Raw genomic sequence first — 26716 nt, 5'->3', positions numbered from 1 at the left:
GCAGGCAGGGGAAAATTTTTTTTTAAATCAAAAATAGTGAATTTGTGATTTATGTATGTTCATTAAATGGACTAGCTTAAAAATTGTTTATTAAGTTAATAATTAAAATTCTTTGCATTTTTTGACACCACAAAAACTATTAGGAATTCTTTCAGAATTATAATTCAGATAATATTTTGTTTAAAAAAAATACAAATGCTATATTAACTATCACAAGGCATCATACAAATGTTGGTAGATTTTCTTAGGATCCAAATATTTTGCTGATTTTTCTGAAAGTCACATTACATTAGAGCAGTATTGTTGTTGTTGTAGTTGCATCTCCTGGAAAAACTGGTATAAGAAAGTGCAATCACAGATGAGCATTATACATTATATTATGATAAATTGATCCACCCCAAAACATGACTTATTTACCTAAATTTTTCAGGTATCCATCAAGTCAATTTAACAATAGGTGACCACCATTTCATTGACAGCCCCTATACATTCAAGACATTTGGACCATCAGAGATTGAAGTCACACTGGTTGATAGATGTTTTACAAAGCAGGAATGTACTCTTTATGGTAAGTAACCAAAGTATTAATATTCTCTATATGAAATCCTTCTCCCATTAAAATTGTTGGGAGGTGAAATTACTGTTGGGTTGACAGGAACACCTTTCCCCATTTTTTGAGAACTAAAATCGGCTAGAAATTTTCAGATACCTTGGATAAAGAAGAAAGTATTGGTATCTTTAATATATACTAGGAACATACCCATGGAAATATTGTTACATAAACAGTAAACTTTAACCCCTGCATACCAATACATCATGTAATTTTTTCTAAGATTTGTATTTCCAGGTGCTTTTTAACCTATCCAGGTGCTTCAAGGCACGTTTTTGTAGGACATGATTAAAAGAAAATCACATTTGAGTTTTCTGGAACTTATTAATTATCTAATTGCTTATTATTTCTAACATAAATCGATTTAAAAGGGTCAAATTTTCAGTGTACCCTATCAAGTATACAGACCCTTATAAAAGTTTTATTTGTAGCTTAACAAAAAAAAGTCTAAAGATTTAGTATAGATGCATCTTAAGTAATAGAGTCTATTAAATAGATGGTCCTTGCAAGAAGTTTTCATTGATTTCATTTTTCTAACTAGTACCAATAATTATCAAACTTCGATCAGTTAAAGAATTACTTCTTATTAAGAAAGTTCTACATTTATATCTGAATTAATGACACATTTATTTTTCATTGTACTGTAGTTGATGCTAGTAGAGCGGGTGTAGGGATGCTTCAGGTTGTCATCCTGGCAGATGGCACCACTGTAGAACATGAACTGGTTACCAAGGACAATGGAATGTATGAAATAAAATTTACACCTGAGTTGTCTGCCAGACACAGAGTGCATCTTACTTTCAATGAGGAATATGTACCAGGTACCAAGATCTTATAAGTTGTAGATAATAAGTCCTAAAAATTTCCTTCATATAGGACAATTTACTTGTAAAAATTCCATTGAAAATCATTATACAATTATGGTTGATATATATTTCCTTTGTTTCATGCTTATCAGTGGAAATGCTTATTTATTGCAATCAAAATTCAAAGAGTAATCAAGGGAAGCAAAGTTATAGCGGTAATCAAAAGAATGTAATCCAGGGACAAAGACCAGACATGGAAAACAGACATATACAACAAAGAACATAAAGTAACTAAAATCATACATACAAAGTAACAAAAGTAAATGAGCAACTCGGACTCCACTAAAAACTGGGAGCATGGACCAAGTGCATTGGTAGGGTAAGTGTCCTCTGCTTTTCTAGAAACACCCGCCGAGTTGCTCATAAAAAGTAGGGTTTAAGATTAAAGACTTAGTCAATTAAAAGTTAATATATTTATAGGTACCATTATCTTTCTTTGTAGTAAAGAAAATAACTTGATCGTAATAAAGAAAAGTTGTATTCTTTTCACAAGGTTTAACCCTTTAGTTTTACATTCGTGTAACTGTCTTAAGTTTTTCCCAACAGGAAGTCCATTTTGGATTGAGTGTATCGATGAGACAGAGTATGTATTGGGACAATTTACACAGTATCAGTTTGTATCATGTTACAAAGATTGTGGGTTCACTTTGAAAGGTACCAGTGGTATGGTACAGGAATTCTCGGCTGATATCAGAGGTTAGCAATTAGAGATGCCTATAAAGGTCATGTGTATTTTCTTTTTTTTATATTTGAAGATGGTTGCTATTACAATAAGTCAGTTTAGTGTTAATCAAAATTGTTATACCCCCACTCAACAAGTGGTTGGAACATTGGAATCACCTTGTCTAGTCTGTCCGAAATTTGTCACATTTATCTCAGCTCATAATTTATCAATTGATTTCAATTTTGGGGTGTGTCTTAATAAAGATGGGGCATACATCATAAGTGATTATGTGTGCTGTCAGATATCAACTTCCTGTATCAATGGGACTTTGCCATTTTCCATTATATGGAATAATGGGGTATGCCTAGCATTACAATGCATGCAACTTTATTTTTTTTGACAGCTTTGGTAGACTCATGGTAGTATCTTGCAATTTGTGTGGGAGGTCAAATGATACATAAGACTAAATTATTTGAAGTCACCGCTTTACTGCCAGTGACATGGCACATAAGATATAAAGTGACACTGGTTTTACTCAGTTATCTTTGCACATGGGGTGACATGCCTACTTGTGGGCAGCTGTTTCTCTGAACTAACACATTAAAAATTCATTTCAGGACCATCGGGTAAAGAATATGATGCTAGAGTTAGAGAGAACAATCCTGGCATGTACAGTATTGAGTGGCGCCCTACAGAAGTCGGGGACCATCTAGCTACTATATATCTAGGAGGCCGTGTAGCTCAGGGATTCCCTCAAATCATTAAAGTGTATGATGCAGACAAGGTAGTGGCTACTATACAGAGCTATGGATTTGTTGGAGAGCTTTATGAAGTAGAATGTGAGTGGCATATTTATAGTCTCTTTATTTAAGTAGCTGTCTTTGTAAGAATCATGCAAAATCTGAAAATTTTTTATCTCCTAAGAACACAGGTTATATGAAAACCGAATGTTAATTTCTATTTACTATGACAATTAAAATAAAATATCAAAAATACTTAGGCTTTTCATCCATGAATCACTTTTTGTGTGATTCTTAGCAGGATTACTACTAAAAAGTATTTAAAATAAATACCTCATGAAATAGTTTTTTGTTCTTTCTGTATATATGAATGATGCATACCAAATGAAACTCTTTGAAAATGACAAATAGTCATTGTTCGGTTGGAAAATAAATATCATATGGGCAATTTTTGATATTTGATAATGTAGTGCAAGATCATCATTTCTTTTTTCCTCTAGATAATAAGTGTGAATAATGCCTTTTTTAAAATCATATATAGAAATACTATTTTTGCTGGTAAGGTTCAAAAAATGATATTGGCTGATATGCTAACTGTATTTCCCATCGAAAGCATGTTCAAAATTAAGTAATGACTTTAATTTTAGTTGACCTAAGTGAAGCTGGTGAAGGACAGTTAGAGGTCATAGTTGAATGTGAAGGGGAGACAATTCCAGTATCTATTGAGCAAAAGGAAATAGGAAAATTAACAGCCAGATTTAAACCAGAAATTGGAAACTTTCACTTGATTAAAGCTAGTTTTAATGGAGATGCAGTCCCAGGTAAAGGTTTAGATAATGTTCAAATAATAATATGACTATGTAGTATCATTAATTGCATTATGGGATATTGTAAAGCTTTTAAAGTTTGTATAGTTACCATTAGTCAATTCATATTTCATTTTTTTTAATTTCATAAAATCCTTTTGTGATTCTTTATTGGAAGGACCATATATTCTGAAAATATTTCATTACATCAGCTTTATTTTTATGAAGTATGTGTCTAACTGATTAATAGTAATTTAGAGCTGTCCTAACATTGCAAGTTTTTAATTAAAAATTTTAATTAAAAAAAGTCTTTGTATAAAAATGAACTTACATTAATTAAAATTTTATTCGATTTCTATGATTTTTAGGATCCCCATTTTCAGTAGAAGTGATTGACAGATATGGGTCAAGTCTTGTGAAGCAGACCACTGCACTACAGAGTTCCCAGAATTCCAAGCATGTTACCATGGAGATGGAGCAACACTTGATGATGATTCACCAACCTCAGCTGTTTATGCTTCAGTCCATGCTAATGTACATGGACCCAGCACAGATTGATGTTGTTATAATAGGTTCAAATGGAATCATTTCTATCAGATTAAAAAACTGTACTCAAATTATTTGATATGGAGTGCTATCAATTTAATAAACTGGCTATCAATTTTATATGGAAAAACTTAATTTTTGATTAAATATAATGCCTCATTGTAAAGACTGGTACACAAATATGTCATTATGCATTTATTACCCACAAATATGTATAAAGTTTGTGGTAATACCAGGTTGCATTTTTATGTAGGACAAACCATTTTGATGAAAGGTCTGCTGTTACAGCTAATCTTGTTTGAATTGATTTGGCCTTGGTTACCAAAATTGTGTTAAAAGACAACAGTCAATCTGTTAATTGAACATGCTAAAACCAAAGTCTTGAGTAAATCAGAATTTGTGTTATGAAAGTCCCTTAATATTTGTTTCTCATAATTTTGATTATCTAAAAATTTGCTTTAAAAATTCTTCACTCTAAGAGGAGTTCGGTTTTAACCTGTATTATTTCTATGGTTTCAGGTAGGGCAGATCATCCAAGTTCATAGTGTTATTATGGAAGCATTAAAGATACTTTATCTTGCTTTGATATTTATATACAATCACATTTTTTTGGGTTTATTTCAGCATAATTATGTTTTTAAATTTTCAGTCAAGCTCATCACACCATGACAAAGCTTAATAATATGTATCTGCATACTAAACTGATAAATAAATGAGTGTACTGTACATGTACTTTTGTATATGATTTTAAAGATAATCTGAAATGCTGTTATTTCTTCTCTCTAGCTGAAAATGGAGACAGAATGCCGTCTAGGCTCAATACACAACCAGATGGAACCATGAAGGTAGAATGGACACCCGTTGTAGCTGGCCGTCACCGTGTAGAGATATACTTTGGGGGACAACCTATCCAAGGAAGTCCGTTTTACGTTGATGTATTTGACATTGCCAGTATAAGGGTGTCCAGATTCAGCCAGAGAGGTGTAGGTGAACCTGCCAGTTTTGATGGTAGGTTGTTTGTAACTGCCTATCATAGAGTAGTTACTGTAATTAAATTTTATTTTCACAAATTTAATGATCAGTAATTATTTGCAAAATGTGTATCCTCAAATATGACTCTTAAGCATTTACATATGGTAACTTTCAATATAATGCAAACTTAAATACTCATTAAGTGGTTTGAAAACATTAATTTGCCAAAATACAAATGTAGGTTACCCACAGAAATAAGTACAACTACAAAACCAACATTATACATTTGTCTTTTTTTTGCCAAATTTAGAACAAAGAGTGCATCTTAAAGTTAAATATATTTTGTCTATTGTCTGTGCAAGGACTAAATATGACATACTGTAAATGGGTATAAATTGGCATATTAAGGACCGATAACTCCAAAACAATCTTTCCAGTTAAAAAAAGTTTTGTTCATGTATCTTCTAGAGTTTGTTTATATATTTTAATGGTTTCAAAGTTTTTATTAACATTGTTGTATTCATTTATAAAGGATAGAGGCAATGATCAATAATATTCGAATTCAATTGCAGGTATGACTGTTTGAGTAACGGCTTTTGATTCAATGAGTGCAGTTTACCAAAAATTTTGAATTAAAGCAATCAAAAGTGAACTAAACAAATCTAATGAAATGCATTGTAGATGAACGTTTTTTTCTTGAAAAATCCTTATATAAGTCGAAGTGGATGATAAGTTGAGGATGACACTTTACTGCAAAAAAAATATAGTCTGGAAAATACGGTAATTATCATAGACCAGAAAGCAAAACGTAAATTCATATCGATATCTGCTTTAATCTTTTTTTGTTAATTGTTTTGGTGCTTTTCTCTTGTGTTTTAACAATTTCTCCCATATTATTTATAGTTGACTTGTCCAAGGCTGGTAGACATGATTATGAGATCACAATAAAGGGTCCCTCAGGCAGAAATGTAGACTTCAGCATTACAACAGAGGATAACGATTGGACAAAGAATGTTGCTTACATCCCCAACGAGGGTGGTCCACACCAAATATACATCAGTTATGCTGGTCATGAGTTACCTGGTAAGTAAATATAATTGAACGCTTAAAGAATGGGATCTTTTAGATTTCAGTCCATCTACATTCAAGTAAAGATGTAGAAATACATGCAAAATTTAATGTGTCTGTGAACACTCAAACTTTGACTGTGTTCTATGGATTTGTTCAAACTTGTTGATACTTAGTCTATGGAAATCAATCCTATCCTTAATGCCATAGGTCACTGTTAGTGTGACACATTATGTCTTTTCCCTCACTACCTGTGGGGATTCATTGTTTTTGTACTGTCTCCACTCGTCTGTCTGTCTGTTTGTTTGTCTTTCGTCTTTATATCATAGTTTATTAGTGCAACTCTATGAAAGTACTGAACAGAATTCATGAAACTTGATAGCTAGCAAGGACACCATATGTAGTTGTATATTTTACAGGAAAATTTTGACTCCTGAAAGTCATACCCCATCAATCTTTAAGGAATTGAAAATAGTGAATATTATTAAAGCTCTTAATCTACTTAAAATATTTTTATGTAATTTGGCAGGTAGTTTGGACACTATCTTAGTTTCACTTATATTGAATGGCTAGGGTTATAGATATTTTTCTTATGATAGTAGTTAGTACTACATACATGATTATCAAGGAGTTAATTTTGTGAGTCAAGGCCTGTTTTCTTTTGTTTATCATTGAAATTTAATTACAATAATTACTTAAAATGTTTTTAAACATTTTACTTCAGTCTGAGGGACTAGGTAGACAAAAATGTTTCTGCTAACTTTAACTCTTTAAACAACCTTTTGAAAACATCCTTAAGTATATTTGAGCAAATGATGTACTTACTTACCATATCCCTAAGGATAAATCAAGAATTTTAAGTATATTCAAGGTCAGAGGTCATGTTCACACCTTGCATATGGCATTAACAAAAATATGTTCTAGGTAAAGAATTTTTAACCCTCCTTCAGACTGAAGTGTTTATCTTGCAGAAACATAGCTGCAAAACTTTCACAAGAATAAATTACTGATATATATGGTTCATAAAAAACTGTGCTGTATGGTTGAATTTCATATGATAGATGTGTAGTTGTCTTGTGGGCATTTTGTGTCAAAAATAGTACATTTGTGGTTATAACTGCATTCGAAAAATTTTGTCTGTCTGTCCATCTGTCCAAATTTTGTAGCAATTATCTCAACTCCCAATGCATGGATTGATTTCTTTGGTATGTGGCTTTATGTAAATTGGACATTCGGTGTAAATGATTTTTTTGTCATTTTTCACTGTATGGAACAAGTGGGGTTATATCTAGCATGACAGCATGTGCAGCTTCATATTTTCACAATAATTATTCAGGAACATTTTTATGTGAATCAATGAACCAAATGTCTATAGAATCATTAATCTCATTGTACCATTGATGTGTCAGCCTATCCTTCTAGGGTTTATCTAACATAGCAGTGTAAACACAGAGGTCAACAATTTTCTCAACAATCTACCATGATTACCATTCTATTATAGGCACCTTGTCAAAGTGTAGTACTGGTCTATAAGATGTGAATAAATTTCTCTAAGTTTGAGACCCCAATCTTTGTACATATTTACTCATCTTGATAATCTTTTGAAAATACATGAAAGAATTATTATCCTAATTTGTAAAGTAAATATGGCCATTATCAGGGACTTTTATATTAATCCCTGTAAAGGGTAAATTATTTGATTTGTTATCTTTAAAGTATAAGTTTGACTAAAAATTATTCAGGTATCCATACTCAGTTGTGATTAAAGGAAAATATTGTTGATGTTTCAAGTTATTTACATCCTACAGTTCTGTGTTTTGCCAAAAGTAGTGAAGATGAAACTTAGGTATTGGTTTTTTTTTTATGTAAGTGTTAGCATAAAGATATTATTTTAAAATTGTTTTTAAGTGCACCACTTTTCTGTATCATAATTAAATATTTGTAACAGGGAGCTTAGTTATAATGTTTTGAAATTGTAGTCTCCCTGTTTGTAACATTTTTCTGTTTTGTTTTCTGTTATTGTTAGGGATAATGAAAGCTAAGTTTTGGCAAAATAAACATATAATTAATTGTTTGCAGCTGATTTCCTAATCTGTGTTTTTTTTCTCTTTTTGCTTAATATCTCAGTCATAAAATCATTATTAGGTAAGTTAGGGGCTTTTTATGGATCATTGGTTTGATTAAGAAACCTTTTTCATTTATTTAACATTCTTCATTTTCTCACTGTTGTGAGAGATTTCTTAGACAATTTTCATAAAACAGTTTGAAAAGGTGAAAAAGAAGCAAATTTTTCTCTTCAGGTATATTGGAATTTTTTTAATGAGCCCTTTAAATACTGTACTAAATATCTTACTTGTAGTTTATGAAGTTTGAAAATCTACTTTTAATATTAATCCTGCATGATTTTTGCATGAACTGATAGTTTGTTCAGAATTCATTCAAGCAGACAAAAGTTTGATCAAGTGTTATTTTGTTTGTAAACTTTCAGTACATATTGTACCAAGTCTTGTTATCAATAACATGTAAATATAAATGTTTTGAAAGGGGAAGATAGATTCAAGGTTTGGATATTTTCCATCTTCCAGACATGAAACTTGAACTGTCCATAAAATTCCACCTTAGTATTTGAACTCATGGGTAGAAAAAAAAGAGGTGGCCCTAGTCTCTTTAATTTTCAGGAGGATTCCTTTGTTTTATATAAATATTTTTGCCCTTTGACTCCTGCCTTCTGTGAATCAAGCCTTAGGATCCATTATTTATAGCAAGGTTAGGTACTTCATGGCAAGTGAATATGCAAAATTATATGAAAAGAACTATTGGAAGAGGAAGCCAAATCCATCACTGGGAGGTTCTAATATATGCAATGCAAGGAATGAAGCCTCAGTGTTTTACATATTTTGAAATTGGGAGGACTGCAAAATTTAAATAGGGTAGATAAAATATGATGTAATTCAAGGTCAGACAAATCTGACTACTCGGAAAATAGCATTAATATAAATGTCATTGACATAATGAAGATTGGGAAATTTGTTTGATTTAGTAATGTTTTCTGTGGTGTAATATTTCAAGGCTTAGGTTAATTTTGGTCATAGGTTTTACTCACAGCTTTGTCAACAAAAAGCCTTTCTAATGGACTTGCCTCTTGACTCAAAGCATATTGCAAAAGGGAGTAAAGGGGTGACTTAGTGGGAATGAGCCATATTATTATTGCTTCAATGAGACACAAAACAGGGTCTTAAAACTTATTGATATTCTTATTGTCTTAAACATGAAGTCAGGGTTTGATTCTAACTGTTCTTGCAAGGTAGCTGACAGGACTATTTGATAAAATCATTAGGTAGTCCTCTTATTTTGTGGCCCTGTCCTTAGAAGTAGTATAATTTTCAGGATTTATTTACCAGTAGGTAGGCCAAAAGTCTACTAATTAACATTTCAAGATAGTTCTTTCTCAACTTAGGTAGGCACAAGACAACTGGTCAAATCGAACACTTGAAATACATGGTAGTGAACAGTTAACTACTATTAATCAATTGATTAATCAATCTTCTCCTTGTAAGGACAAAGACTTTATAATTACCATACAAGATAGAGATGTTTAGATTGATTATGTTTAACTAGGGACATACATCTGTCGTGTCTATTGTGTTATTTAGGTGTTTATTCAGTTTAAACCTGAATTAGAAAGCTGTTAAAAACAAATTCAATTAATTCTTTTAAATTGTGTGGAAATCGTAATTGGTCAGCAATAAAGTTAAATACTCTCAGAGGGTATTATGAAATGACCTTTGTCAGGGATCATGCCCTGGGCTGTATACCGATACTCATTAAAATTTTAAACTAGAAGTTAAATCTCGGGATATGAATGTGGGTGTTTTCATATGCAAATTACTTATGCTTCCTCCGACAGGAAGCTTTTAGACCAGTTGTGTCAACTTCTATCAATTTAAAAAAATGTCCATGTATGTGCTTTTAATTTCGAAAGGACAGAAAGGAATTTTTTATTTTTTTAAATAAGATTTGGAGCATTATTCAAGCAATTTGTCATTTCCTGTTACGAATATTTTCTATGAATAATATTACATTTATTCAACACTGAAAATTGATCAACTGTCATTAAACTTTATTAACTCTCCATTGATCCCTGCCACTTGTAAAAGCATCTTTGCATTACATAGCTTTTAAAGGAAATATTGCAACGAGAAGTTTTAAAATAAGTGGCTAGTTGATAGCATATGATTTAAATTGTTCAGCAAATTGACATGGTATAAAGATCAATATACCGATATGTGAGAAATACCAGTATTAGTAGTTTAAATTTACATTGCCGTGGATGTCAATATCACTTTGAGGCTGTGGAACTATTCTTTGGTTTATGAATTATTCAAGTTTAAAAAAAGTGAATGGAGTCAATGAAATGTGGTATTTCTATACACAGATCTGGAATTATATTGCAAAGATGGAGTTAATAAAATGACCTTTCTGAAGTTAATGAAGATTATATTATTTAATGAATTAATTAAGTAAATTATTGTATGATACAATTAGTGTGATAAAACAGGGAGAGTGGTTTGTATATGACTTCTGTGATAGTTGTCTCGTGGAAATTTTTCCTACATCTTTTCTTCACTGTATGCTTTACACTGACTTTGATGGAGATATTTTTTAATGAATGAGAGACATGGAAAATCAACTGGATATGAAAAATAGAAATTTTGAAACTGAATCACAGACAATTGACAATGCCTTTGAAGATATAAATTATAATGGCAGTGAAACATCTTCTACTGTTACGTTAGATACAAGTGACAATCAGACGGTCACTGCAAATGCATCTGAAACTGATGTCACTGAAAAATCCACAAATTTCACAGTTTCTGACATTGGGCCAGTTTCAACTGACATATTGAATGACAATTACAAGTCTGCAAGTAAAAGTTTAGGTTTGCTTGATGAATTGAGATTCGCTATCAAGGATAAGTATATAAATATAGATTCTGATGTGGAATCTCTTATAGAAAATAGTGAGTGTGCAAATGTACCTGTATCAAATGCCAATTCAGAGGAAATTAATGTTCAGGTGGATAAAAGTGAGACTTTACGGAGAGTGGCAGCTGTAGGTGTGGCCATTGTTCCTAAACCAATCTTTTTTAAGACTTCAATCAAACGTGACCCAGGTTCTAAACTTCAAGATGAATTAGTGAAGGAATTGAATTCAGTGTTGAAAAATAGGGATAATGAAAATATAAATGACACACAGGTAGAGGTGAAAAAGACAACATCTTATGAAAAGCCAAAATTAAAGAAACCTAATTCTGTTCAGAAACTTTTTGATAGTGATGTTTTAGCAAACCTTGAGAATCACTTTCTAAATCGAACTTTACAACGAAAAGGTGGAAAGGAACGCTCTAGTGTGAAGGATTTGATAGCTCTTCCTGAAAACCAACATGATGCCTTAAATGACAGTAATTCAACGAGTTGTGCTTCCTCAGTAGTTGACTTGTCATTTGATAATGTAAAACAAAAATGGGTTAAAAAGACAGAATCACAAGAGCCAGTACTAAAAAATACTGATATTGTTCTTGAACTTAAAGCTGAGACTGCTAAAAAAGTTTCAAATTTTGATGTTAATAGCCACAACAGTTTTAGAAGGACAGTTGGTAAAAGGTCTGGCAATCAAAATAATGTATCTAAGAGTTCTAGTGACCAAGTGTATCAATACGGGCTTCGGAATGGTGTCATGTACACAGCTACGGTCAAATCTATAAAAGAGGAGGATAATTTTCAATTTACAGTTATAAGCATCAGTGGTAAGAGAATGGTGTCCCTTGTTCTGTTTTTTTGGGTAAAATTCTTGAAAATTTGTATGCTGTGCAGAACATTGGGTCTGTTAAAGATGACCATATGGTTTTAGATTCTTGCATGATGCATCTTTTCTCAACTAAAACTTTACATTTGTTGAGGTCTTTTGTGAAGCATCGACGTACTGAAAGTTCAGGGTCAAACTTATTTAAATCTAAACTTTTGATAATCTTTAATTCTTTGATATAAAAGATTTAAATATTTAAATATAGAGTTAAAGATTTCTCAAATAACTTCAAGCATATTTTTTAGATTGTAAATGAAAGCTCCAAATATATAATTCATCTTCTTTTGTAGTCCTAGTAAATGATAGTCAGTTATAGTTACCTAGTATCTGGGTTCCTAACTTTCAATGTTACTTGCTTTGGAAATGTTTTGAAATAAGAACTGATTGTTTAAAGAAAAATAAATGTGCAGACTTCAAGGTTTAGTATAAGAATGTCAGACTTATAGAAATAAGACAACCTTCTTCTTGAATAAAATAATAAACCGGCATATATTGACTCCTGAATTTTTTTTTTTACACAGTGCTTGGTTTTAGGGGATACAAATATGTCCTCAATAATTATATATTAAAGAAGTCTAGACTTCATATATAAAGTAAAATGTGAAATGACTTTTTTCCATGGTGGATATCAGTTTTCCCAATTTGATTGATTTGAAATCATATCTTAATTGTTCATTGTGTTGTTTATTGTGTACTAATCTTAATTGAAATCAGTATTTTATTGATTTTGAATTGATTTTTATTATACAAAACTTTACAATAATGGGCATTTGGTTAGGAATGTATTTGTGGTAAACATTTCCCAATATCTGTAGTTTGTAATCGTATTTACATTAAAATGCTTTCAGTTGATATGTGTTTGTGGTAGCATATAGAAGCAGATATGACTTAAACCTGAGTACAAGTTGATTTGAAAATAACCCCCAGACCTTATTGAATGTAGTTATTTTCATCATCAATTCAAATGATATTTCTTTAATACCAGTGGCACATTCTTTTTTTGAGTGGGCTTCCTTTTATTCACTGCTAAGGCTTTTCATGAATATTTTATTTTGAGTTATCTAAGTTTTTTTTTACATGTTGATTTGTTCAGCAATCAGTTATTAACATGCCTTGGTCTGAATTATCCTTGCAAACCGGTTTTCAATAAGTTGAAGTTAGTTGAACTTAATAGTTTTCTGTTGTTGGGAAATTTTTAAAGTTTATGTGTAGGAAGCCTCTCTTTCCTACTTTTTCATTTTACTTTGAACACTGTTTTTTACCATTGGTGCATTTTAAATGCATGCACTTATTGTAAGCCTACAATTAAATTGTCTCTGCAGTTTCATTTTCCAATAGTAAAATTTATCACTTAAATCTCACTGTATGAAGGGTATCACATTTCACTTGAGGTCTTTCAAGTAATGTTGTGGAGTTTCTGATCAATAAGTGACAAGTCTGTTAATGAAACAACTTGATGTGGGTTTTTTTTAAATTTTTTTAATTTTTGATTTTTTTGATTTTGAACTTTTGATGTCTCACTATTCTACTTAAATAAGTTATCTTTGAAGATCAAGAGAGATTTTTTCAAGGTTCATATAACACATAGTTTCAATTTAAAGAATTGAGTTATTGTCATAGTCATAAAAATTTAAAAATAGGTTAGTTCCACACCCATTTATGAATTAAACAGGAAATATTTGTAGCTAAAAAAGTAATTACCAGTAACAGAAAGTGAAAAAATAAGAATGGAGATTAAGTTGCTTGAATGAGGATTCATACTGTCTTTTTTGTCTACTTTTCTAAGGCATTATCAATACAGAAAACCTTCACTATATCTACTAGTAGGTTTTCTGTTTTGTGAGGCATATTCCTCTTCTTTTTTTTTTAATTGAAAATCAATATAGGATTTCATTTCTGAAGGAATTTTTGTAACTTTATCACATCAAAGTCCAAGCCTTTCCTGTGTCTTCTCTTTCTTCAGTTATTAATTATGTCTAGGACATATTGTTTTTGCCCTCTTAATTTCTTTTTGTCTGTCTGTGTGTCATACTTTTATGAAACTTTGTAGGTAGTTAGATCATAGTTGTACTCATTACCAGGAATTTATTATTCACTGAATTTTGTAGCAGTACATGTAATACCCATTTGAATTTTGGAACAGAAGGAGACATTTTTTTTGAAACCAAAAACTAACTTTAATTTAACTTCATATTACCTTTTGCCATTTTTTTTTCTGCCACACCTTAAGCCATACAATTATGATCACTGTTTAATGGGCTGCTATGTGTCATTGAGTTTGGTTATTTATTCTATTCTATTAGCAATTAAAGAGGGTACAACAGAAGTTTTATTCTCCCATCTCCTTCATTAAAATATCTGTTGATTGGTCATCTTACTGACTTGACCTGCCCCAGGACAAAGGAGATGCAGATCTAGATAATTTACAACTTTATTGCCCTATTCTGAACACCTGAAAGAACAGGTAATAGGGGACATCCATATCTGATTTATGTATTCATTTTTGTAAGAATTGAACCAGGTATTTAGTGTGGAAAGTTGGCTTCATCATGATCAGAAAGGGTTTGTTAATTTTTTTTTTATCAAATTTTTAACTAAAAAGAATCTTAAGTTAACATTATGAACCATTTTATACTGGGCTACTGGGTCTCAACAGGATGATTAATCAAGTTTGATTCTCCAAATAGTATCATTTGCTATGCTCAATGTTTTACGTATTTAAAAATATGTAAATTACCGAGGCTTCATTCCTTGCTTTGCATATGGTAGAACCTCTGGGTGATGGATTTAACTTCCTCTTTCGATAGTTTTGGTTATGAGTACTTCTTGTATGCAACTAATATTTTGATTATGATCTTCCTACATATTTAATTTTAATGCTGCTGAAGAGAGGTTACTCCTTGCAACGGGTGTACAGCATATCGATATTTCTTAAAGTTTCAAAATGTTCACATTAAATTTATTTATTTTTCCAGGCTGTCCATACATACAAAACATTGATGATGGAGGATCACCTACAGCTAGTGGTGATGGGCTATTTGCGGGAGAGGAAAATAAAACTGCATCATTTGTTGTGGATGTTGGCAGCAGGAATGGTGACCTAGGAGTTAAAGTTGAAGGTATGGCAAAGATTTTCTTTCTTGAGAGTTATGGTCCAAACTAACTTTTGAGCATATAGAATATATGTCTGTTCATCTGTTTGTTGGTCTGTCCAATACTGCCTGTACGCTGTTATTTGTATTGCAGCCTTTTAATTCAGTGAAAGTGGTGTCTCATCATAAAAAATACCAAAAATTAACATGTACAAATAAAACTTAAGATGTATCAAATAAACTTATTGGTGTACATGTATGATCATTTAGTTTCTAGAAAAAAGACAAAGGTGTTGAAAAAAAATATGTAATGAAGACTTGGATAAAAAATATAGATCCAATAGATTTCAAAATAATCTAGAAAAATAATTGTTCCATGATGAAGGGTAATAACAAAATTACGGAACTGATCAATTCTAGGCAATAGTCAAAAAGAATAGTCAGAAGTCTATATAACAAATGGCAATATCAGGTAAAAAACCCAAAAGTTGGAAACCACCACAATGGTCCTGACCTGGTACAGGCATTTCTAAAATGAATAAAGTAAAACTCTTTAAATGACATCTTGCATTTTCATAAATTTGTGGATGTTTTTTTTTTTCTAGGTCCAAATTCAATTGCCAAAACAACTTTAGAACAACGAGATGGACAATACATTGTATCCTACGTTCCTGTTGAAGTTGGAATCTTTTTTTTGGTTGTAACATGGAATGGCAAAGATATTCCAGGTTTGTACTGCAATATTCTAGAAATTAATAAAAAAATAAATACAAATGATATTGAAATTTGAATTGACATTTCAGAATCAATACAACATTCAAATGCTCATTTAATATTTTTATATGTAGAAAAAAGAACATGGTGAAACACAACAAATGCACCATCATATAACCTTTATAAAAATAGTATATATAGAAATCAGCTTTAATCAGCTTTTCCATTTAGTATGCCTAGATTCAAGATTCTGTTAAGAAAGTTGCAATGTACATAAGAGTATTGCAAGTCTGGATGTAATTTTTTTTTAAGAATTGACCTGATGTGTTACTCAACCCAGTTTTACCATTTATGAGAGGAAAACTGATGGGCATGAAAATTTGAGTTATCTCCCATTTTTTGATACATTGTAATTGAAATGTTACACTATTTTTAGACCTCATTTTCAGCTGTAGATTTTCGTAAAGCTTGAGCAAGAATTGTCTTCTTGAAACATTCAGACTCTCTATAGTATTATATTACAAATTTCTATCTTCAGTTATTTTCAAAATTTTACTGCAAATATAACACAACACTCTTCCCTTTACAGGGAGTCCATTCCACCCTAAGGTGGTTGATCCTAACAAAGTAGTAGTTGTTGGTGGCTGGCAACAGGTTCTGGATTCTAAAGATAGAGTTCATCTTGTAGTAGGTGAACCCAAACAGATTCTCTTTGATGTGTCACAAGCTGGACCAGGTAAATCTATGAACTACCATATTGTGTTTTAATTGAGCTAAGGGAGGTAAAAATACAATTAAATTGAGAATGAGTATGACCACTTTATATTAATTTAATTTTTTATACCAATTCTGCATTGCTTATTACATATTACATAGAACAGATCAGATTAATTAAAGGCTGAGAAAGTAAACCACCTCTATTTACCTTTGCACAGATGTGTACATGATTTTTCCAGATATTAATTTTTTTTTTAATAAAGTCCTTTTGTAAATAACTGGGTTCACATCATATATTACATGTATATCCATAGTTAGTATGGTCATTGTCTTGCTGTATAAACCTTCAGCTATGAGTGGATTGGAGGGTAACACCTACATCTAACTTTATTTCAGGTCACATGTCGGCTGAAGTAACAGGTCCAACATCAAGCCTTCACACCACCATTGACTCTACAGGCAAGGGGAAGATGGCATTGACATTCACTCCAGAACAAGAAGGTATAATTGACTTTTAAGTTGCTTACACTGAAGTCATGGCGGCAGTCGTCAATGATTAGGTTATAAGAGTCCCTTTATATTGACTAATTCATAATACAATTCTACTTAGAAAATGTCTTACATAGAATTGACAATTACAATGATGTAAATTACACCCAGTGAAATAAATTATGATTTTTCATAAGTACAGCAATAAATAACTTTTTTTGTTATTGTTTTTTTTTGGAGGGGGGGAGGGGCAAAATGTCACTATTTTAACTTCATGTCAGTTGATATTCAAGAAATTTTTAATATGCAAAAATCAAAACTTGATTTTTATGTATTAAAAACATTCCATGTAATTTAGTTTTGTACCAATTCCTGTCCAAATAGTAAGAAATTGTTCATAATCAAAATGTTGTTCTGTTTTGAATTATTTAAGTCATGAAGAGCATACCATTCAACATTAATGAGGTCACACTACCAAACCAGGCTATACAAAATAACTTGGTTAACCCCCCCTGGAAATACTGTATTAAAAAATAAAATAATCTTCTATACTAAAAACTGTAGACAAGTTCAGTGCCTAGTAGTGCTCTGAAAACTGCAGCATTTAAATATTGACTCTAAATATATCTTTTTTTTCAGGAAACCATTACATTCATTTACATTGGAGTAAGCTAGCCTTACCAAAATCTCCTCTGCTTGGATATGCCATTGCTTCTCAACAGGACAATAAGGTCATTTTGACTGGGCGGGGACTGAAGGAGGCCACTGTTCGAGAGGAGGCAGAGTTTAATATTGACGGTACACAGGCTGGCCCAGGTTAGAATCCATGTACTATTTAATTACTACTAAAATGTAAAACAATCAGGTGCTATTTAGGGAAAATTTTAAAACAGCTTAATATTTCAATTTCCTACTGAACCATGTAATACTATCAACTCAAAACAATTGCTATCAATACAGATTAGCATACAGTGTTTTTTCATAAAGATAAACAAGCTTCTACACTTGAACTACCAATGTTATTACCAATTTATTGTTGAATTGGGTCTGAGAGACTATAGGATCTCAGTCTCTTTGAGACTGGGGTCTTGTTATTGTAGAATTTGGATTTTTTTTAATAGAGAACTGGGCAATTTGTTGGGTTGGGTTTGGAAGACATAGGTATCTTTAAGGCTCACTTTATGATGGTATAAAAGAAATGTGTGATTCTATAAATCAGACTTATTAATTGTAAAAAAAATTAATCTGACGATCCAAGGAAAACTATAGTATAGAAAAGTGGCATCTCAATGATCATTTTTCCGTATAATTACACCCAGTTGTCACTTACACTTTCTTAGGTTTAACTGAAATAGAAATTGATAATTATGTAAATAAAAACAGTAAAATTCAACCTTTTTTGCAGATGAGTCACAGAATGGTAAATTTAAATAAAATTAATTTGTGATTTGATATCATTTATAGCTCACCTGGCCAAGGACCATATGAGCTATTGCCATCACTAGGCGTCTGTGGTGGTCGTTGTCCTTGGTTGTTGTCCGTCGTTGTTTTTCAAAACTCTTTGCCTTTGACACTAATTGACCAATTAGAACCAAACTCGGTCAAACAATATGGCTGCCATTACTGAATATAGAATGTAGGGATGAGACTGAAGGTTTTGCATATATCTCCAAAACTGTTAAGTTTAGTCAATTCTGACGATGGTAAAATTGTTCATCCTGATGAGATCTATCTATGATACAGTTTTCATTTTCATCTGTTAAGCCATAGTAGAAAAATTGCCCTTTTTTGATGTTTTTTTCCCTATTCTTAATGTTATTTCTTTAGAAAAATCTTCTCCTTTGAAACTGCTTGACCAATTAGAACTAAACTTGGTGTGAATATTCCTTATGGTATTCTGCATAGATGTATTGTGGAGATCTTTGATCTGTGGAAAAACATGGTTGCTGTTACTAAAAATTGAAAATAGAGGTCATTAAGAAGTTTTTCTCATAAATCTCCAAAACCATTAAGTTTCACCAAATTCTTTCAAGTTGGGAAATGATTATTCTATAAGGCCTATAAAATTCTGCATTGGATGAAACTTGTTGGACAATTCCTTGTTAGAGTTATTGCCCTTGAATGGTAAAAAATGATGCTTTTTGACAGTTTCAGTCAATATCTTGAAAACTATAATAGATAGAAAGAAACTTTAAATTGATCAAAATGATCCATATGTTAAGTCCTACCAAAGTCTTCTTTGAGTCAAAATTGCCGGACAACTCCTTGATAGAGTTATTACCCTTGAAAGGCAAAAATTTAATGAGGTGAGTGGTTCAGGCACCTGGGAGCCTCTTGTTTTATTAAACCTTAGGCAAACAAAGTTTGGGAGCTTAAATAATTTTCCCTGCCTGTCAGTCTGTCCATTCATCTGTCTTTCTTACAAGCCCCACTCAAAAACTAACCAACAGATTTTGATGAAATTTAAGAAGGTTAGGTATCGTATGTAAATGCCTTAAAGGAAGATAATCTGTTTAGGGTTTACACATTAAGAACTGGTAAGCACAACACCCTTTTAACTGCTTAATGGATTTTAAGAAAGATTTGGTATCATATGTAGATGTGGGTGAAGAAAAACCAGTAACGTCGGGTCACTACAAGAGAGAATTAGGGATAGACATCATGTAAATCCTCTTGTAGAAGGGGAATTCTCTCATAAATTGCTCATTGTACTGCTAGTTTGAATTTGTCTTTTTAAAATATTGGCCATTTTGATATGGAAAGGAAATGGAGTACCAGCAAACTAAGATACTGTAAACCAATTAATTTCATGGATACTTACAGTGATTTAAGATGTCTATCTGATTTTGTTGTTATTAAATTTTACAATTACCATTACATTTTTATAAAAAAATTTATCAAAACAGACTAAGTAGTTTTGATTTTGTTCACAGTTTTCTTCCTTGCGAAAAAAAATTGGTATTACAGTATTTAGTTTGCTGCTTTTTTCTTCTACAAAGCTAAATTTTACATTATTTGTTTGGCGTGGGTTATAATTTTGGTTTATTCATGGGAGTTTGTAGTTAATTTTTTTCAGATGTAAGATTTGAAGAATTATTAAACATACCTCTGAAGTTTATATCATAATTAAGCGATTTCTTGGGCAAGCAAAATTGAAAAAAACAATAAGGTTGTCAACACAAAATTGTACTGTCTTCAGTAATATGCAACCCATTTAAAAACAAGGACTTAGATTGGCCATTTACCTGTTAATCTTGTTTGTCTTCCCAATGATATAGTTATAACAAAGAGATACACATTTTCCCTTAAGTATATGTTTTGACACGGATAACAAATAGTAACTAACAGTCTACATAATCCTCATTTAAAAGGTTAGTTTAGGGTTTGAAATCAACTGGATGTACTAGCAAGATGCTATTTAAATACATTTTTCTTTAAATGAAGCTTAATAGCTAAATCTTTAATTGTAAGCTAAAGTATCTTTCCCTTCATACATTAGAACCTGCCATTTTGTAAATGTTAATTATTCTGTGAGGGGAATATTTCAGTGAAAATGTTATACCTCTATGTACATATTCTTTTCTCTCCAGAACTATTTTTGATGAAAATGTGATTTTTTTCCAGGTTCACCTGAGGTCACACTCACAGGGGTCAAGGCAGAAATCCCAGTTAAGGTCATTCCAGTTGCACAAGGCAAATATCGCTGTCAGTACATGCCAGTCATTCCTGGAGCATATCTTCTGAACATTACATGGAATAATCGTCAACTCCGTGGATCCCCATACAAAGTAAATGTGATTGGTGCATTCTATCCAAACAAGGTCACTGTTACAGGGGAGGGGCTTACTGGAGGTATTGCTGGAAGGTCATTGAATGTAACCATAGATACCAGAAAGGCAGGTCCTGGTAAGTAAATGCAAAATGTATTATTGTTACAAGTTTGATGATACAATATCATAAGTTCTCTCAAATGATGACTAAATTGCCTACTCAGTTAGATGTTAGTATTTAAAAATATGAGACATAAACTAATATTGTTAAACTGTTATTACTAATAAAAATCTTTTAAATGAAAATGTTAACACTCTTTTTGTTTTTGTTTCAGGGGAGTTAACTGCTTCTTGTATGGGTCCTAACAAAGCAGCGTACTGTGAACTGGAAGATAGCAGAGATGGAACATTTGAGTTAAGAATGAAACCTCAGGAAACTGGTAGACATGTTCTACAGGTTAAATATGGTGGAGAACATGTTCAAGGTAATATGTTGATTGTAATTTCAGCTTTGTATACCCCTGCATGATGAGTCGGTGGTCCTTCTCACAAAAAATCGTAAGTGTAAAATTAGTCATAAGTTATGATGTCATAATAGAGTTAACTATTGTAACGTCACAATTTATGACTAATTTTACTCGTATGACTTTTTGTGAAAAGAGCTGCTGGGGTTGAAAGTGGTCTCAATATCAGCCTGTGTATCTGTTCTTTGTTTATCATAATCTTGATTTATGGCTTCATAGAACGAAAAACTCTTGACCAGATCCTTTCAAACCAGATTTAATACAATTTCCATATCACACTACCTAATATATTGACACTTTCTTCTGAATGTACATGTATCATATCTATAATCTAATGACTATGTCTTACAGGTAGCCCATTTGTTATTAAAGTATCTGCCCCACCAGATGCCAGTAAGGTCAGAGTGACAGGGCCAGGAGTAGAACATGGAATACTTGCCAAGTTCCAGAGTAAATTTATCGTAGAAACCAAAGGTGCTGGAGCTGGACAGCTCACTGTTAGAGTCAGAGGACCAAAAGGTTTGTTGAAATAATTATTAGTTTTAGGTTCTGTATTCTGTCAGTCTGGAAAATAAGTGTTCTGCATTTTTTTGGACATACTTCCAGGTATAAATTTGATAATTTCTTTACCATGATAAGTTACAGATCAAATTCTGATTTTTATCTATAGTTGGTAACAGCATTTGATTGTAAAATTTAATTTACTGTGAAATATTAAGTAGACTTTATAGGGTTTGACTCTCTTAAATAATAAAATAAAATCTGTAAAGCATAGCCTTACCTGTACTTGAATCTATTACCATTAGGCCACAGTTTTTTAATTTGTTGGTTTACGGATCTGCTGACCTGATTTTTCCAGCTAGGAGCAAAAATAATATCGGAATTTCAGTTTTCAAATTATTATTTTTACTGCCACGGACTACAAAAAAAAATTGGCAAGTGCAAAATTGTAACATCTATATTTTAAAATAAAGTTACGAACAATGCCTGCTTCTAGTTCTGTTCATTCAACTTTACATAGTTAAGTCAGTGAGAAGATCAAACAAAAATGGCTGCATAAATTTCACCACTTTAATAAAATCATAAAATCATGTTTAACGGTTTTGGTAGCTTGGGAAACAAGTTTACACTGGTTAGAGATGATAAAATCAAAATTCCTTTAATTGAAAAGAATGGAAACAGTTCCTGTAAATGATTTAAGAGTTTAAAAACCTCATGGGTTTGTTTTCATTCTCAACAGGAAGTAGGTATATAATGGGGAGATAATTGGCAAGAAAATCAAAGCTATGAAGGTGTGTGTGGAAATATGCAAGAGATCTTATAAAACAATTGAGAAAATTCAATTTTAACATAATTTATTGTCTTCTTTTTCTTCCAAAGACCATTTCACCCTCCATTAAATCACAGGATAATTTTAAAGGGAAATTAGCAAAAAAGACAAGTTTCATTGTATTCCAATTAATGACAAATTACTAGTTTTTAATGTGTTTTTTGAAACTGAAAAAAAAAAAACATAAGTAAAATTAATTTGTTTGAAAGTTTAATGTACTCTCTCAGTGTAATTGTTATATGAATGTAGAAGACAAATGTAAAAAAAAGGTTTTTTTTTCTTTCATTTTAATGAAATCTGTCTGCATACTCAATTTTCTGTCCCTGAATTCTTCCTGTACTTTGTAGGTTTGTTTTTCAATACAAAATGTATTGACTCGTCACGAAGTCCTTTTGTAACACAATTTGTTTACATCAAAACATTGCTCAATGATAAACTAAACAGTAAATGTTTTTAAAACCTGGATTTTCACTTTGATTTTAACTTAACTTTTTAGTCACTTTTTACCACCTATATTTTAACCTACTATATCTTACAGTAAGGAAGGCTAAAGATACAAAAAATAGGGAAAATCAGCACTAAAATATTGCACATTGAATTTATTTGACACTTGAAAAATTGGAATGAGAATTTGTGTTTATAAATGATGTGTTGGTACATGTGTATAGTAGATTAGAATCCCACTTCTAAACGGTGTCAGGTAAGATAATGGAATCTTTGAAAATTAAAAAAATTATATAGGGTATATATAGTAGAAATGTATTTCTGGTTCCCATTTTTTTTTCTGACCGACCAACTCGATTCCATCCAGTCAAAACCCTGTAAACCAACAAATTAAAAAATTGTGGCCTTAGTACTGTTTAGTACTGTTGGTATGAACTCATTATCAGACCTACCTCATTTGAATTTTTTTACTTAAAAGATGTAAATCCTTCCGGTACCTGATGTAAATGACGTTCTTACTTTTGTATTACAGGTAGCTTTAGAGTTGAAATGAAACGTGATAGCCAAAGAGACAGGACAATTTTGTGTCAGTACTTTCCCACGGAAGTTGGAGACTATCATATCAGTGTAAAATGGTCCGGTGTTGACGTCCCAGGAAGTCCCTTTGCAGTTCATATTGTTGACACTATGTCAGAGTTAGATGAACTTTTACGTAACTCTTTTTCAGCTGGACGACAACCTACAGCAAGATCATATGAAGAATGGAGAGAACATCTTTAGTGCTGTTTATAGAAATTCTGTAGTTTAATTAATTATTAATCAATGGAGTTAGATCTTTGGAAAGCCTAGTGACTGAAATGAGTTTTATATCTTTTTTTCTTTCATTTTAATTTGTGGTCTTGACATATAAGTCTAATTTGTCTCTGTTAGATAACAAATTGCTCATTAATGTCCAAAAAATAAAAATGCCTTATTTATTTTATTTTGGATTAAACACAAAAGGAAATTGGGGATATAATGTGAGGAATAATTTTGTTATATATTGCAAACACGTTTGAGTACAAGATTTGATATGGTATTCATTGTAACCTTGGCAACATGTTGATCATATTTATTTTCAATTATAACTTGATAATACTCAGAAAAATCCTTTGACAACCAATTGTTAACTAATTCTGCATGTCACATGACAAAATACTTTTTAATACTGTATTTTTTGTAGATTTAGAAAGGGTACTTTACTTCTGTGAAATTTATTGTTACAATTATGTAAATTCAGTGTTAACTCCATATGACATCAATAAATGTAACTGAATCCATATTTTATTTCCATAATAGAACAATTATTTTTTTTTGCACAGGGTATCCTCAGGGAGAAGCAAATGATAAAAATTGTTTGTGCATTGAACAGGGTTAATAGCAGGGTATAGAGTTTGTTTCTGGAATTATGTACTTGGAATCTCAGAAATGTTTCCTATACTAGATGTACACGAAACACATTTTTATTTCCAACATCATTATTATGCACTTTCAATGAACAGTCATTGAATTGGTCGTTTCATCATTTATCAAGTGTACAGTGTACCACAATGTAAATTATTTACTATAAATGCTGTTATTATAACACTTGAGCAAGCTTATAGTAATTGCACCAATAAGAAACTGAAAGGATTTCCAAATGAAAATAATATTTTTTTCCTTTGGGTCTTTGTTATTTCTCCATGAATACATGTTACATCATATGGCTGTACTGCCTTTTTTTTTAACTGACCACAAACACAACACTTTCAGAAGATAAAATTAGGTAACTTAGAAGTTAGTCCACAAAGACAAGAATTGATTATAGAAATTATTCAGTTACAGTTAGTAGCTTAGTTTCAAAGAGTAGAGAAGGTCTACCTTGATGAACTTCCTTGTATTGTTAACTGGACAATTGACCGGAAGATTAAACTTTCTTTAATCAGACCAATATCTATTGAATGATGGAAAGTTTAAATAAGGAAGTTCATCAGGTTATGGTCATTAAATCAAGGTAAGACCAACACTATTTCCTGAAGGTAAATTTGTTAAGATTTATGTTACTGTGAAAGTACTTTAATTCGTGGATACCATTTTTCGTTGATTAGGGAAGAAACATAATTTGGTGGATTCTTGAATTCATGGTTTTTGAGGTTTTCAGTATACACATCAATGGAAATCTAATTGGCAACCAAATTCCTTGGTTTGGCCAACCCACAAAAACCATGAAAATTGATACTCCGGGAACAATAGTACTTTCACAGTAAGTCCTCTTCTACAAATTAAATTGTTTTGAGACACAAACAAGTTCCTTTGAACTATTACTGTAAATATACAGTGTTTTTGTGGTTTTTTTTTTTCAAATATGATTGTCTTGTTATATTTGTACTAATAATTAAGTGTGACAAAAATTGTATTAAGTATTGAAAAATATTTAGAATATAGGCTCTTTATGTGATGAAATAATATATAGCTTATACTAAAAAGATATAGATCTGAAAATATGTATGATGTACTAATTTAATCCTTGTGCCATAAACAAAGATAGTTGGTATAAGAGCTATTTAAGATTTATTACAAATTATATAAAGTATAACTTCAATAGGTTCCTGATTTTCGTGATCACTTTAAGTATGAGTTGGTCCTGAACTTTGTGAATATCAATGTTATTGTTTCATTTCATATAAATTGTCTTCACTTTCTCTCTCTCTCTTGGTTTCATGGCACTGGGATTTGATTATAACTGTATTTTGAATAAGTGCTGTTTGTTATAAAGGTGTGAATGTTTGTCTGAAAGTGTTCTTGTGTTATTTTGTTTTATGTTCTTGTTCCAACGAAATCTATGCATTCCTGTTTAGAAATATGTATACGTGTTGAAATATTATATACAAAAGCAATATTACATTTATGCTATAATATATGATTTAAATATTATAGTCATTAATAAAATAATGACAAAGGTTTAATGTTTTCTTTTTGTTTTAATTTCTGTCTTTGTCCCTGGATTACATTCTTTTGATTACAGCTATAACCTTTGTTCCCTTCATTGCTCTTTAGCATCCCTTAAAATAGGATTTAAAAAATATACAAGTCTAGCAGTGAAAATTCTTGCAATATTTAAAACTGATATAATGAAGTTCCTGATCTTATTTAAAAGCATATGCATATTTCATATTTGCTAAATTAATGGATGAGAGGTCGGAAAAGTGAAGGCCTATTATGATTACATGCTGAACACTTTGCTAAATTTAATAAAGTTGTAGCTGATAGACTTCTTGAGTGGCATCAAAATGTTCATTTGTGAATCTCATTACTGTCGTCAGTCTTGTTCAGTTTAAAAAAATTTGCAAATGTAGCTTCAGAAGTTTCTGATAATTTGTAAGAAGGTTGTATGGCCTCTGGTTTGTTTGTAGAAGTCAATCCATACAGCATTTCTTCCAAGTTTGACTACCAGTACATTTGACTAGATATTTCTAGAGA

At 31.4% G+C, this 26716-nt stretch overlaps 1 protein-coding gene across 8 annotated transcripts in view; it reads left to right on the top strand.

Moving 5' to 3' along the window:
• The window catches only part of LOC148625339 (filamin-C-like), a 68026-nt gene extending 41824 nt beyond the window's left edge, over positions 1-26202 (top strand). For 5 of the 8 annotated variants that reach the window (XM_088568774.1, XM_088568779.1, XM_088568777.1 and 2 more), the window contains 18 exons: positions 431-568; positions 1258-1431; positions 2023-2172; positions 2758-2979; positions 3528-3701; positions 4055-4258; positions 5019-5240; positions 6108-6287; positions 15114-15257; positions 15836-15958; positions 16534-16680; positions 17058-17162; positions 17790-17966; positions 18556-18570; positions 20775-21056; positions 21256-21405; positions 21796-21963; positions 23751-26202. In XM_088568774.1, the coding sequence (XP_088424900.1) occupies positions 431-568; positions 1258-1431; positions 2023-2172; positions 2758-2979; positions 3528-3701; positions 4055-4258; positions 5019-5240; positions 6108-6287; positions 15114-15257; positions 15836-15958; positions 16534-16680; positions 17058-17162; positions 17790-17966; positions 18556-18570; positions 20775-21056; positions 21256-21405; positions 21796-21963; positions 23751-23998 (3023 nt within the window). In that variant the 3' untranslated portion in view covers positions 23999-26202. The remainder of the gene's footprint in view (positions 1-430; positions 569-1257; positions 1432-2022; positions 2173-2757; positions 2980-3527; positions 3702-4054; positions 4259-5018; positions 5241-6107; positions 6288-15113; positions 15258-15835; positions 15959-16533; positions 16681-17057; positions 17163-17789; positions 17967-18555; positions 18571-20774; positions 21057-21255; positions 21406-21795; positions 21964-23750) is intronic. The other 3 variants (XM_088568775.1, XM_088568780.1, XM_088568782.1) reach the window with 3 other exon arrangements.
• Positions 26203-26716: the final 514 nt, after the last annotated feature.

This window comes from Perna viridis, chromosome 2 (genome assembly GCF_037379345.1).
Source record: "Perna viridis isolate PV_CMFRI_1.1 ecotype Kerala chromosome 2, ASM3737934v1, whole genome shotgun sequence".
Classification (NCBI taxonomy): domain Eukaryota; kingdom Metazoa; phylum Mollusca; class Bivalvia; order Mytilida; family Mytilidae; genus Perna; species Perna viridis.
Note: the sequence above shows the minus strand (reverse complement) of the source record. Positions and strands in the feature narration are given on the sequence as shown.